This window comes from Solanum dulcamara, chromosome 4, assembly GCF_947179165.1.
Source record: "Solanum dulcamara chromosome 4, daSolDulc1.2, whole genome shotgun sequence".
NCBI classification, from domain to species: Eukaryota; Viridiplantae; Streptophyta; class Magnoliopsida; order Solanales; family Solanaceae; genus Solanum; species Solanum dulcamara.
In genome coordinates this window covers 76895014-76910808 of record NC_077240.1, presented here as the reverse complement: position 1 = coordinate 76910808, position 15795 = coordinate 76895014, and the positions used below count along the sequence as shown (strand labels likewise).

Genomic DNA, 15795 nt, shown 5'->3' with positions numbered 1-15795 from the left:
ACAAATATCTCATTTGCAAAATATTCAATATATAGACCAAGATAAAAATTTGTCTTTCCGAGGTCTTTCATTTCAAACTCATTTTTCAGACAACTTACTGCCTTTGAAAGTTCTTTAGGAGTTCCAATAATATTTAAATCATCAACACAAGACAAATTCAGATTAAGACCTTTCCATAAAGACACAAGGGCAAATTGGATCATTTCTAAATCCTTCTTGTAGCAAATAATCGCTAAGACGATTGTACCACATTCGCCCTGATTATTTCAATCCGTATAAAGATTTTTGAAGCTTTATTGAAAAAGTTTTTCGAGAATCCTTTTATGCTTCATGCACTTTGAATCGTTCAAGAATTTTCATTAAAATGTCGTAGTCCAATGAGCCATACAAATATGCAGTGACCACGTCTATTATATGCATTTCAAGCTTTTCATAAACTGCCAAATTCATTAGATACCTGAATGTTATTGCATCCACGACAGGGAAATATGTTTTCATATAGTCAATACCAGACCTTTGCGAAAATTCTTGGACTACAAGTCATGCTTTATATCTTGTGACTTCACCTTTTTCATTTCATTTACGCACAAAACCCCATTTGCACTCCATTGGCTTGACACCTTCAGGTGTTCGGATTATTGATTCAAAAACTTCATATTTTTCAAGTGAAGTTAACTCTACTTGAATTGCATCCTTCCATTTTGGCCAATCATTTCTCTGTAAACATTCATCTTCAGATTTTGATTCAAGATCCTTATCTTATTGCATTATTTCAATGACAACATCATAAGCAAAAATATTATCGACCATAATATTATTTCGGTTCCACCTTTTTCCTGTGGAGACTAACTTATTGAGATCTCTTCATTCTTATTCTTTTCAGGTATTTGTACCTCTTTCGTAGTCTTGTCATTTGTTATGTCTCGAGGCTCTCCTTGAGCAATCTCTTTCATATTATGATCATTTCCTTCCTTTCTTTTTATAGGATTTTTATCCTTAGAATCAATTGGTCTACCACGTTTCAGACGTGGTTTAGACTCATTTGCATTAATTATTTATTCTATCGGAATAAATTGGAGCATTTGCAGCTGGAACACGAGATTTAGTAACCTTTGGAAGATTAGTAAATGCATCCGATAGTTGATTTGCAATATTTTGCAAATAAATCATCTTTTGAACCTCCGTTCACATTGATTTGTTCGAGTATCTAAATAAGATAGTGATAGTGCATTTCAATCTATCTCTTTTTCCAATTGCTTATGTTTTTCCCCTAATGTTGGATGTTCGGATTCATCAAAATGACAATCGATAAATCTTGCCGTAAATAAATCTCCAGTCATAGGTTCCAAATATTTTATAATAGAAGAAGATTTATACCCAACATATATTCCCAAATATATATATATATATATATATATATATATATACAACCCATCTTTGTGCGGTGCGATGGAGCAATTGGAACATATACCGCACACTCAAAAATTCTAAGATGGAAAATATTTGGCTCCTTCCCAAAAGCCAACTGTAATGGAGAGAATTCATGAAAATTGGTTGGCCTATGTGCACAAATGCTGCAGAATGCAAAATGGCATGTCCCCATATCGAAAGATGAAGTTTTGTCCTCATTAGTAATGGTCTAGCTATCAACTGGAGGCATTTAATCAATGATTCTCCTAGATCAATTTGAGTATGAATATGAGCGACCGGATGCTCAATTGTTATACCAATCAACATACAATAATCATTAAAGAATTGAGATGTAAATTCATCAGCATTATCAAGACGAATCGTCTTTATTGTATAATCTGAAAATTGTACTCTTAACCTTATAATTTGAGCTAACAATCTTGCAAAAGCCATGTTGCAAGTTGATTATAAGCACACATGTGACCATCTTGTAGATGCATTCACCAAAATCATAAAATATTTAAATTAGATTAAACTAATAAAATTTTAATTATTGAAAATTAAGAACAACTTATACGGTATTTTGATAAGAAAAATTATTTTTATTAATTAATAAAGTCTACTAATACCATATATTATTTAAAGAACTTAAAATTTGAAAATATTCAAATGTATACTTGTGTTTAAGATTTGAAAATAGAAATAATTATATCATCGAAACATACCTTATAAAAGGCTTTGTGCTGATAACGTGAAATAAATAAAATGACAAACCAAATTAAGAAGAGGGAAGAGAGAGCAAACAAGTAATCTTATTATTTTTTTCTCTTTTTATGTACATCCATGCTTGCGAGAATGACTATTTATAAGCCTAAAAGAAGAAACAAAATGTGGTGGAAACACATAATAGTGAAAACAAATTATGATAGTAGATAAAATATAGTGGAAACAAATTGTGGTGAAGGATAACATAGACATATATTATTTTGTAACATTCAACACTTAATCGTGATTAATTATCATATATCTTTACCTCACTAAATAATTTAACTATAACAATTTTACACAAATTATCATACATATCATGTGCAAATAAATATTTAACCGAACTATTAATATCTCTAGGACATTTACCACTTGAAAAAATCCATGAAACAAATGGAGAAGTACCCTCTCCTACAATAATAATTTTGAAGAATAAACCTATTAAATGATAAGTAAAGTCACAATAACGTAATTATGCAGTCACATTAAGTTAATCTTTACACAAAATAAGATTTTTTATCCTTAAATAACTATGAATTTAGCAATACAATACAATGAAATTTAATTAACAATCAAAACAAACATTATACTTAAACAAACAACACAATACATAACAACCATCCAAACAAACAATTAAAGATATGTCGAACAGAGGCAGACTTACGTTGTGGATTGGGGTGCACTTTCACCCGTTAACTTTGAGAAAAACTCGTTATATATGTGTAAATACCTTGAAGAACTATCATATATTTTAAAAGGACTTTTAAATATATCTGTTGGATTGGATCAATTGGCAGCGGATAGCTTAGGCTCACGAGCTTCTATTGTGTGATCTAAGTTCGAAGCTTTGTTGCATATCATTTTCGTTTTTAGCTGACAAGTAAAAAGATGCATAAAATATATAGGTGGCAAGTTTTGAACAAGCAACTTAACCTATAGAAAGTGTGTTCAAATCGCCAATCCACAAAATGAGCCCGTTAATTATATAATTTAATTCATATTTATTGATTAGAACATCAATTTTATGAGTGTTAGATAAAATGTTCAAATAAAACAATATTGATAATATCGTGTCAATGTCAATTAATATGCATCTGTCTTTAGCGGTGCCCTTTGTCTTCAAATCCTGGCTTGACCGTACTAACACCACCCAATTAATTCGAACACCTCCGACCAATACATTTATCTTTTCAATCTTTACGAACAAAATCACAAAACCCTAAACAAAATTTTCTTCTCAATCTTCCCATTTCTTACCCCAAACTTCCCAATTAATTCCCTCTAAGTCCCCTTCCTCCATGAATTTCCCCTTTTCCAAACCCTAACAAACCCCCAAAAAATTCCATAATTCACAATGTCGGAGCCGCCGATTATCACCCACGTCTCCGACATGAGCACGAGTCCGTTAACCCGGGCGACGAGTTCCCGGTCGGTGACGGAAACGGTAAACGGTTCACACCGGTTCGTGATTCAGGGGTATTCATTGGCTAAAGGAATGGGAGTTGGGAAACACATCGCGAGTGATAATTTCACCGTTGGTGGTCATCAATGGGCTATTTATTTCTATCCTGATGGGAAAAACCCCGAGGATAATTCGACGTATGTGTCACTTTTTATTGCGTTAGCGAGTGAAGGAACGGATGTTAGGGCTTTGTTTGAATTGACGTTGGTGGATCAGAGTGGTAAAGGGAAACACAAGGTTCATAGTCATTTTGATCGGTCACTTGAAAGTGGTCCGTATACATTGAAATACCGCGGCAGCATGTGGTAATTTCCTTTAACTCCTGTTAATTTAGTTTTAGTTTGATGCCGATCCTTGGGCAATGGTATAGTTAAGATTTTTCTGGATACTTTTTAGCTTATGTAATTTAGCTTTAATTTGCAGTGAATTTCATGCTTTATTGTTGTTTCATTGTATTGGTTTATGTGAAAGATGTGCTGTTGTAGCTGTTATTTATGAGCATTCTGGGAAGTATCCAATTGTGTTGATTAGAGTTTTGTTCAATTAAATCAAGTATGTTGTTTAGACTCCACTTGTGGGGTTGCTATGGGTATGTTGTTGTTGTTGTAAATCAAGTGTGCCTCTATTCCTCCACCATCGCCCCAAAATGATCAAACTTCTCTGCCGTATGTAAAGTTGCGAGAGAAATTCGTTGGGGACGGTATAGTAATGTTTCCATCCACTTTATTCAGGATTCTGTATTAGGAGTGTTAACGATTGTTAGATGATTTAATGTTGGCTGTTTACCTACTGCAACACTCCTTTTTATAGTTGGATTCAGAACTAGCTATGCTTTTAGCTCGATTAGGCAAAGTTCAATTGGGATTTTGTTAAGTATGACAATTTGTGTTAAGAGTGTTTAGATGCATTTCTGTAATTTCATGGTGGACAGCTAAATGGGTCTGCAGAATTTCTGTTGTCAGTGAAGCTGAGAAGACTAGTTGGTCTTTTTTTCTTTCTTTCTGAAAGGATATTGCAATTATCTTGATAAGTAACAGTATGAGCTTACTCCATATGTCTAGCAGAAATGTGGGTGATTGGTAGATTTCAAGCACTCATGCATATTTAGTTCTGATAAGAAGACATTACGGGGTTGGAAAGGGAAGAGCTGTAAGTCTAATGAAACTTTGTTATGATTTGGTCCCCAGGGCTTAACTCAGTCGGCAAAGGTTAAGGGACTTGTGACTTAGGTCACCGGATCAACCCCTATGACAAGCGAATTAAGCCAGTTATTTAAGTGGAGAACGGTAGAGGGGCGGACCCATTATCCTTGAGTTTTGAATGATGCAGTTGGTCCTAAGAGTTGGCTCTGGACAGATTTCATGGTCATAAAAAAAACTGTACTATGTTTTGAAACTTATATTTTCTTCCTATAAGAATATAACAAGTTCCGCTTAGTTATATACTTGGAATACAACCATTTCTTAATGTTGAAGCAATATGAATGTGGTTGGTTCATATATTTAATTGAGGTGCATCATTATTTGTTATTTCCAATTTATACGTGACTGACTTAAGGATGAAAAACACTTTGACAAGAAAAAGTGTGAAAACAAGGACTAGAGAGAAAGGAGCAGAGTATCCTCTGAAGATATCGCTGAGTTTCTTTTTTGGAGTTTATTAGCTCCCTGGTTTTAGCATAGCTTGCATTGTTAAGGAGCTAGTATACTTTTTTTTTTGTCATCTCAATTGTAATATCGTCATACTATCCTTTTGCATCTTCTTGATTCCCACAATGAAATCTTCTACTCCATCAAAAAAAAGAAGAGAAAGGAGCAGAGTGAGGAAAAAACAGTGGTAATACTACATTTATCAATGACAATGAGATGCATACTGTGTTCTAGTATTCCCTATGTGTCTCTTACTTATAAAATATGCATTTAACAATATCCAACATAATAAGTTGGTTTTATTCTAATTTGCTGACTGATTAGAATGAAATCTGAAGACTACATTCAGAATCATATATCATTGAATCATTTGGTTAAATGAGTTTACATCATCTCGTGCGAGTTTCATTATAAGTAACCTGCTTAAGTTTTTACATGAGATGGTTTGCACATTAACACGGTAAACCCGTTCACTCTCGTAAGTCCAGATCAAGTCCATGTTTGAACTCCAAAATGGGTTGTGGGGGATGCTGAGAGGTATACATCCCCCACACTGTTTGTAAAGGGCATCCAGATTTATTTATAGAGGTCTTGGGTTACTCCATCCATTGTCAATAAATAAATAAGCAAAAATAAGCCAACTCGTAAGTAAGGGATGTTCGAAGAGTTAATTAAACTAGTTTCTTGGCAAGTGTGTTGCACGTGTTTGCTGAGTTATGTAATAAGTATTTTTGTATAAATAACATTATTACTATGAAGATTTGGATAAATAATTATATATAAAAGAACAACGTTTAAGTTTATGTGATGGATCAATGGATCATCTTATTATATGGTTGGATATTATCTAAACTTATGAACCTACGAAGATGGACAATCAAAATTTAATTGAATATATGTGATTGATTTTACTTAGTTAATTTTATGATAAATGGTGATGAAGTATATTTTACCTAATACTTTCTTATATACAATATTATTGTTGTGTGTTCATTTATTCCATTCCAGTGATAATTATATTGAGTCATTGTCTTTGAAAAACATTTCAATCTTCTTAATTTTTATCGTAATGTTTATGACTTCAGCCTTAATTTTCGTTGGCACCAACTTTTCAACTGCATGTATTTTTGTTTGCAATTAAACATCATCCAACTCGATCTTCATTCCTAATGATAATTAGATTGGGTCTTCACTATCGTTTAAAAAGAATTTCAATCTTTTTGTTTCTTATCTTCACATTTATCTCCTTATCTTTAACTTCAATTGCATCAACCTTTTCAACTGCATGGATTTTCTCTGCAATTAAACATTTTTCAAATTTTTCAACTCCACCTCCTGAATATATTGTATCAATTTTGAAAGACAATGTGAAATTTTCGTTCTTACTTACTACCAGTTTGCGATAAAATTTGTTTTTTCTTTTGTACCAAAACAAGTATAGTATTTTAAAAATATAATTTGCTGAAATAATAAAAAATAGCATTACTTTTTTTTTGGTAAAAATAAAATGAAAAAGTAATATAGCCTTGTAATATTAATTCTATGTATGTTGTAACATTGCAACCAAGTAACTATTTTATACCCGTAAAGAGTAACATCATAACCTTCTATGTCATTAAACATCTCAATTTTTTTACTCCTTTCGTTCACGTTTATTTCTCAACAACAACAACAACAACAAACCCAGTATAGTCCCACCATGTGGGGTCTGGGGAGGGTAGAGTGTACGCAAACCTAACCCCCACCTTAAAAGGTAGGGCGGCTGTTTCCGAAAGACCCCCGGCTTAAGAGAGAAGAACAAGGGAGGAGAAACAAGAAAAACAAGAAATAGGTCAGTAGAGCCAGGCATATAGCAAACAATATAAAAATATGAATAATGAGAGCGATAAAGTCAGGTTAGAAAAAATCGGGGATAAAGGAGCATTAACTACTATAGATAAAATAGGATACCCAAAGTATACTGGGCCAACTAATATAAGCAGTAATCCCATGCAAAAATCATATGTTAATAAACAAATGAGCGCGACTACGACTACTATGGAGAAAAGATAGGCCACCTAGCCCACTATCTTAGTCTGAGTCCTCCATAGCCTCCTATCTAAGGTCATGTCCTCGGTGAACTGCAACTGTGCCATATCATGTCTAATCACCTCTTCCCAATACTTCTTCGGCCTCCCTTTGCCCCTCCTGAAACCGTCCATAGCCAACCTCTCGCACCTCCGCACTGGAGCATCTGTGTCTCTCCTTTTCACATGTCCAAGCCATCTCAGTCTCGCTTTCCGCATCTTGTCCTCCACCGATGCCACTCCCACCTTGTCTCGGATATCTTCATTCCTAATTCTATCCATCCTAGTGTGCCCACACATCCACTGCAGCATTCGCATTTCCGCGACTTTCATCTTCTGAACATGAAGTTTCTTGATTGACCAACACTCCACCCCGTACAATAGAGTCGGTCTAACCACCACTTTGTAGAACTTGCCTTTGAGTTTTGGTGGCACTTTCTTGTCACACAGCACTCCGGAGGCGAGCCTCCATTTCATCCACCCTGCACCGATACGGTGTGAAACATCGTCGTCGATATCCCCATCTTCCTGTATAATAGACCCAAGATACTTGAAGCTTCTTTTCTTTTGAATGGCCTGGGTACCAAGCCTCACTTCCCCGTCAGCCTCACGCGGCAGGCCACTGAAACTGCACTCCAAGTATTCTGTCTTGGTCCTACTCAATTTAAATCCTTTAGACTCCAACGTCTGTCTCCAGCCCTCCAGCTTGTCGTTAACTCCGTTGTGAGTCTCGTCAATCAGGACTATGTCATCCGCGAACAACACGTTTACTTCTCAACTATACTAAAAATATATTTTCACTTTTACTTGTCACTTTTAGCATATCAACTGATAAACATATTTTTTCATGTCTTACCCTTAACTTTAATTACTTATATCCCAAATCATTTCTCATGATCTAAGACTAAACATTAATTAGTATGGATATTGCGGTAAAATGCTCATATTAATCATTGTCTTTTAAGGGAAGTGCAAAGCTCAAAGTGGACAAGTAAAACTGAACGGACAGAGTAGATAATATCTACAGAAACATCAGTAAATTGTTAATTCATTTACCTCTTCACATCCCCAACCTCTTTTGTCAGTATATTTCGGCATTAAAAGTTATTACTTTGTTTTGCACCTTCACACTATTATGTTTGTGTTTCAATTAAATCTTAAATATCAATAATTATGATTTAGTAATTATTCCTTTAATTCGAAAATCAATTCATATACCATTTTTGGGAGCTATTGTTTTTTTCAAATATGAGATTTATAAGTATATTTTATGATTCTTTTTTTGAAATCAGTAACTTAGATTTTATGATATTTCCTTCGCAATATTTAAAAGACAATTGAAAGATTAAGTTTAAAAAATTACTATAAATACAAAAGTTCGTGATATAGCACCTTGGTATGTTGTAATCGTAACATTGCATAGATTAGTGGCAGTCATAATTCATTAATGGGGATTCAAAAAAATATTGTATGCCAAGGGGATTTGACAACTTATATATATATACAATTATTTTTACCGTATTTGCATATATTGTATAAATTATCTACGAAGATGGTTCAATTGAATCCCCCCTTTTACTCTTATACCTCAACCATGGAAACACCAAGTGTTTCATAGATCATTTTTTATATATAGAATTTCATCATTTTTTCTGTTAGTTCTCACGTAAGGTTATATATCATACCTGAATTTTACAATTAGACATTATATTTATTAAATTAAGCGCCTTTGGTTCCGACTAATGAATATTTGTGATAACTAGCAACAAGTTAACCAATTTCAACTTACCTTTCCTTCATTAATACTTTTTCTTTTCTTTCCTTTACCCTTCTCAAATGAAAGTTTCAACTTTCACTAAAATGCCAATAATGTCTGCAGAGAATGCTTAAAAACATAGATATAAGTTTTTAAGAAAAATTGAGTAAATAGGAATAAAATATTATCCATACATTTGATGGAAGAATAATCAATACAGTCTAAAGAAATTACTAAAGAATGTTCCTTTGATGCATTTGTGTTGCCGCTTAGAAGGAAATCATATTTTTTTTATTGACTGATTGCATGCAATAAATAAATTCTTTATGTACTTACTAATTTTCATCTTTACTGCATAACAGGGTGTGTTCGGTATGGTATTTTTTCGTGTTCAGTTGGTAAAACTTTTGGAAAATAATTTCTTTAGGAAAGCGAGCTCCTTGAAAATAAGGAAAATGACTTTCATAATAATAGTAGGAAAAACAACTCGCATGGATCCCCCCCCCCCAAATCCCTACCCCCTACCCCTAACCCAGCCTCATAATTTTATCTTTATATATACAAATGCTTTTAGGATTATATTTTTTATTTGTATACCAAATAAGAACTTATATTCCTAGAAAATGCTTTCTTGGAAAATATTTTCCATGTAAAACATTTTCTTTCCTTCCGAACACTCCCTCAATGTCTAATATCTCTTATCAAATCATAGAAACTTTAAGTTTAAAATGTAACTTTTAAAGCAATTGTATTCTTAGTTTATATCGTCTTTGGCCTTGCAAAGTTAAGGCAATTTACTAGATAATGTTTGTTTGCACTCTTCAATAGTATCAAACTATTATTAATACATTCTTCTTTGATAGAGAAAATTTCAACCACAATTATAAAATCCGAGAATTCTAAACATAGAAATTGTAAGAAACATAACAATCAAAATCGAGAAGGGCCTTATTCAGTTTGGGCAAATCCTTCTTTCCTTTTAAGGACATAAGGTAATATGATTTTATTGATGATAGTCATGGGTAATCCTAATTTCATTAGCTTTTGTGCTTGAGTTAGGCCAAAGGTCCATTTTTGTAATACTGTATCAGAGCTAGACCAATTCCAATCTTAGTTTAACAAATTTGGGCCTCCGTTTGTTCACACTCCAAATCTCTAGGTCTTGGAGTGTAGGGAGTTGTTAGAATGTCTCTCATTAGTTGAGGAAATTGGATGTCTCCTTATATGGTCTTGCACAATTCTCACTTCATGAGCTAATTTTTGGGTTGAATCTTTGATAAAAATAGGGTTTTATAGGAGTGGGTGATTAAAGTTTGTGTGTGTGTGGGGGGGGGGGGGGGGGGGCGGTTGACGGTACATATTTTAGTATGTTCAATAGTATTTTTTCTGCTTCATTTATGTGATGGTGTTTGACGGGACACAAAATTGAAAAAATAAAGACTTTTAAAAATCTAAAATAATTTTTTTTTGAGCTTAAAAACTTTGCATCTAAAATAAATTATTGATATCTGTATGGCCTAATGTCTTACTTTTTAAAACACATCTCAATGTTAGTTGTTTTTAAAAGTAATTTGGGAAAAGGATTTGTTCAAGTTTGACTGTTTTGATATGTCTCAATGGTCTTTTCTGTTACCAAAATTGGCCTATGCATGCCACAATTTATGCTCCTTGTTGAGCACTGTCTACATAAATTGAGAAATATTACAAATCCATTTGTATAATGTAATATAATAGTCGCTTGGAGATTTGATACAAGAAGAAATGAAGGAGAGGTAGATAGGTTGTATGTGCTTAAACTTTAATCATCAAGGTGCACAACACTTAACTATCCTCTGTATATTAAATCAGAATGATTGCTTGCTCATAAAATGGTTATGGAGATTCAATGGAAATGAACAGGCTGTATGGAAGGAGGTAATCTTGAATAAGTGTGGGCAGACAAAGCAATGGTGTACCAATGCAGTATCTACCGCCTATGGAACATCAGTATGGAGATATATCAGGAATCTTTGGCCTAAACTAGCAAAGAATACTTGTTATGAGGTGGGTGCCGGTAATAAAATACTTTTCTAGAAGGACTCATGTATTGGACAAGAAGTTTTAATGCAAGCTTTCCCTGATCTAGCCAATGTATGCACTAACCTTTAGGTTATAGTGGCTGATAGTTGATCTCCTCAGGGATGGAACATCTTTTATAGGAGTCATCTTAATGACTGGGAAATAGGCAGGCTTGTGGAGCTATTGCAGATGATTGATGGATTCAAGGGCACCACTACAGAGGATGGCACCATTAGATGGAAACATGATAAGGACGGCAAGTTCTCTGTTGGTAGAATTTATAGGAAAGAGGTCTTTGGGTGCTTTAGAACAAAATAGTTCCATGGAAGCAAGTATGGCTCCTACTAAAGTGAAGTGCTTTGTTTGGTTAGTATTCAGGAAAGCTTGCCTCACTCGAGAGATTCTCCAGAAAAAGGGATTGCCAATTGTGTCCAGATACATGCAGTGCAGTGAGGCTTGAGAGACAAATAACCATTTGTTTCTCCTTTGCAAAGTCACATCTCAGCTTTGGATTCTGTTCCTCAGTTTAACAGAGACCAAATGGTCAATGCCAGAGCACACAACAGACTTGTTAAGTTCCTGGATTAGGAGAGGGGATGCCAGACACAAAAGAAGTGGTGGAGGATAATCCCACACGGTTTGGAGGGAGAAGAATGGAAGAAGCTTTGAAGACAGGATTCAGAAAATCAAAGGGAGTTGCATTATAACTTTCTACTTTTGGTGGAAAGAACATTTTATAGAAGATGCTGAACAGGTGGTAGATCTTTTAGGATTACTGTATTACTTTCTTGTTTTAGCTTGTTACTACCTGTTTGGAGGTCTCCAGCACACCTTAATGCTGAGGAGTACAACATTTCCAGTTTCAAAAAAAAAATGTTGGCAGTGATCATCATGGGAGGCATCTAACCAATTCGACGTATTTAGGTGAAATATTAGGTACTTGCTGACAGTGATGCATTTCCTTGATTGACACATGCTCTATTATTAGGTTTCTGCCTTTCTTGAAATTCTGTTCTTTGGCATGAACGTGAAAAGAAAGAAAATACAAACTAGAATTAGTGTCTAGGCCTAATCGAGCTTTGTTTTTTCCCTTTTACTTTAAGCCATATATTTTCTGTTACAACTTAAGACAAAATTTGCTATATTGTTTATCTTTATGTATGTACTATGCAGGGGATACAAACGTTTCTTTAGACGAGCTTTACTTGAGACTTCAGATTATCTCAAGGATGACTGTTTGAAAATCAATTGCACTGTGGGAGTTGTTCGATCCATAATTGATTGTTCGAGCTTACAGCCAATTCAGGTTCCAGATTCTGATATGGGATCACACTTTGGAATGCTATTAGAGAATATGGAAGGCTCTGATGTTGTTTTCAGTGTGGCTGGTGAAAAATTTCATGCCCATAAACTGGTATTAACTGCCCGTTCTCCTGTATTTCGCACTGAATTGTTTGATGAACTGATGGGTGAAAAGCAGGAGATTGTTGTCGCAGATATGGAACCCAGGGTCTTTAAAGTGAGCATCGATGTCTTTTTTCTTTTTACTTTGTTAATCATTTTATTTTAAATTGGGTTTTCTTGTGCTGTCGAAGAAGACGGATGATTACTTCAGATAGTGGCATTTCTCCATCTTTCTTGCTGTATTTGTTTTTACAAAGTAACTTCCGTGTTTTGGCAGAAAAAGATTAAATTTCTTCAGAACAAAACATGAAATTCTCACTCACCCTTCTTTTTGAAATACCTATTCTTGTGGCATGAAACAGGCTATGTTGCACTTCATATATAGAGATTCTCTTGTGGAAGAAGAGATAGAAGATACTAGTTCTTCTATTCTTTCTGTGACTGATACATTGACAGCGAAACTGCTAGCAGCAGCCGATCGGTATGATTTAACAAGACTCAGGCGGGTGTGCGAATCTCATCTTTGCAAAGATATCTCGGTGAACTCTGTTTCCACAACTCTTGCTTTAGCTGACCGTTACCATGCCACGGAACTCAAAGCAGTTTGCCTTAGGTTTGCTGCTGAAAATCTTGCAGGTATAAGAGATTATTATTGCAACTTGTCCATATTTTATAGTGATTTCGGCAGTTTTCCTGAACACTCTTTGACTGGAACTTGTGCATTTTCCTTGTCATGGATTGCAATAAATGAAAATTGTGCATTTTGCCTTGTCATTACCCTCCCCCACCCCTTTTTTTTTGTTGCTTGGGCGGGTTATTTGTCTTCTTTTTGTTCTCTTGACCAGAAAGCTGTGGAGTAAAGTGGACCCTTAGCATGTTAAAAGGATCTGTCAGATCTATCTTTGTCTGTATATTTAACCATTTCCCATGTCTGTCTCTTTGCTGAGTGTCTTGCCTTCACTCTCTTCCGACACCTATTTAATAGGCATTACACTACTTTACTGAGGCTGACCATATATTTTATGTCTGATAGGACATAAACTGAGCAAAGAAAATAAGTCTTTCTTCTTTTATTGGGATTGCTCTCCTTTTTCTTTTCTCTTCTCATGGAAAAATACTGAAAATTGAAAAGTGCAGCTGCCAGGTGGAATAAGAGCATTTTGCTTAGAAGTTTTCGAAATTGAAGCTGCTTTAGAGTATCCTAAACAACAACAACAAAAACAGCAGCTCTGCCTGTTTCCTAGCTAGTTGGGTTGGCTATATGAATCCTCAGTGTCCATCTCTCCATTTCGACCCATTTCATTCCTATATTTAATAATTTGTGATTCTCTCACACTGATGGTTCTCTAGAGAGAACTGGAAAAAAGAGTGGCTTTAGAGATATTTTATTGAAGAGTTAGACTTGGGTATGAAGGGGTTCTTTCTATGATGCATTTCTTTTGTCTTTACCTTTTCTTTTGCCTCCCTTCTTCTTACAAACACAAGAAGCTGCATGTCATCCCAGGTATATATGTGATCAATACCTCTATGGACTATGTAACAAGCCCATAGCAAAAAAAGTATCTAGCAATTACGCTGATGAAGTGGATTGCTATCCTGCCCTGGTGAAGGGATGGGAAATGGTTATAACTTGTGCTCATGAATTTGGCATGGACATCTATGCCACCGATGTTATAGATGCAGACTTCAATTCCGTTGAACACAATTTTGCTTGATGGTGATATCAACTGAACTTCTATGGATCCATTAATCTCCTTTTGTTGCACCAGCAAGACTACACCCAGCCATGCACCTCAAGTCTTAAGCCACACTGTACACAGCACCAAAAGAAGTCTGAACTCCAGCTTCCGTTCTGTCTGTTAGCTTTCTTTTCTCTAGAGCTGTTAATGGGTGCATCAGGGAATCCACTCAAGTGAAATAAATTCTTACTTTGGGTAATCGAATGAATTTTCTGCATATGAGCATTAGTCAGCAATGAGATTTTTCTCTGAGCTGAAAGAAGAAATGTACTTGGCCTCACCACTGTAAACCCTTAAAGCAGAAAGCATCAAAAGAGCCTCTAATTCCCCCATCAGAAGTTTTGGTATTCACCAAGTTAGGACATGTCAAACTTGAATCAAGACACCTAAAATAATTAGAGATCTATGTAATTATTTTCTGGTTTTGTTATTGAGTGCTTTTGGGAGCGGGCACTTCTTGCTAAAAATGGACTTGAAGTATTAGTTTGGTGAATAACTAAAAATGATGAAGCCAATCACATATTTATTTTAATTGCAAACACGTTTTTCCACTGGTTTAGGCGATATCTTCCCCACCTAGCTACTCTAGGTTGGGGGGTAGGCCTATTCTTTTACTCTCCTATGGTGTATAGTATATTCTTTCCATCTTCCTAAGAGAAGTCTCACTGAGCAAGTCATGATACTAAATGAGATACTGTTATAGAACTGATCCAAAGAAAAAAGAAGTGACATAGTGCTATAGAATGTTGCAAAAGAACGTGGATATCCCTTTGGATGTCCAAATGTCTCGAGCATTTGTTTGATGAGTTGCTGCCTCCTTGGGGAGTTGAGCTTCGACTATAACTAGTGTCAAAGTTCATTTGGGGACCTTTCTATGTTAAAAGACTATGATATATTGAAAACTGCAGCCTGTAGGTGTGTTTTTTGTGTGCTTTCTTTGCACTGCAGTTTCCCTCATCTATTTGTTGGCATATTTTCGCAGCTGTCATGCAATCAGATGGATTTGAATACCTTAAAGAAAACTGCCCTTCTCTTCAGTCGGAGCTTCTTAAAACCGTTGCTGGCTGTGATGATGATTGTAGCAGTGGAGGCGGAAAGTCTAGAAGTGTTTGGGCCCAGCTTTCAGATGGTGGCGATACCAATGGCAGGAGGGTAAGGCACCGGACCTGATTTTAGATAGAGAACCCCGATTTTATTGTTCTGTATATTGGAAGATGTGTTGAAAATGTTACAGAAAGGTAAATGTACCATAGTTTTCTGAAATACTGAACAAGTCTGTTTGTAATACCAGTATCCTGGAAGTAGCTCCATAGTTTTTTAACGTTTATGCTGACACCAGTTTGGGTTTCAGTAGACTATTTAGGGTTAAGACGTGATCCTGGAAAGTCGGTACCTTTGATGTTGCCGTTGTTATAGCCTTTGTAACTTCTACCCCTGGTTGGAGGATACTCTTGTTTCTACTTCACAAGTGCTGCATTGTAGAAAA

The 15795-nt window shown here is 35.2% G+C and overlaps 1 protein-coding gene across 1 annotated transcript; it reads left to right on the top strand.

Moving 5' to 3' along the window:
• The first annotated feature begins 3238 nt into the window (after nt 1-3238).
• Nucleotides 3239-15795, top strand: LOC129887642 (BTB/POZ and MATH domain-containing protein 4-like). Its single transcript, XM_055962813.1, has 4 exons — nt 3239-3942; nt 12340-12685; nt 12933-13206; nt 15292-15795. The coding sequence occupies exons 1-4, from the start codon at nt 3530-3532 to the stop codon at nt 15477-15479; spliced, it is 1221 nt and encodes a 406-aa protein (XP_055818788.1). The 5' UTR covers nt 3239-3529; the 3' UTR covers nt 15480-15795.

Bases quoted from the DNA above. Each gene is read 5' to 3' on its own strand.
- LOC129887642 (XM_055962813.1), top strand. From the start codon at position 3,530: ATGTCGGAGCCGCCGATTATCACCCACGTCTCCGACATGAGCACGAGT. The intron at 3,943-12,339 runs GTAATTTCCTTT...TGTACTATGCAG, and splicing joins AAATACCGCGGCAGCATGTG to GGGATACAAACGTTTCTTTA. The intron at 13,207-15,291 runs GTATAAGAGATT...ATATTTTCGCAG, and splicing joins TGCTGCTGAAAATCTTGCAG to CTGTCATGCAATCAGATGGA.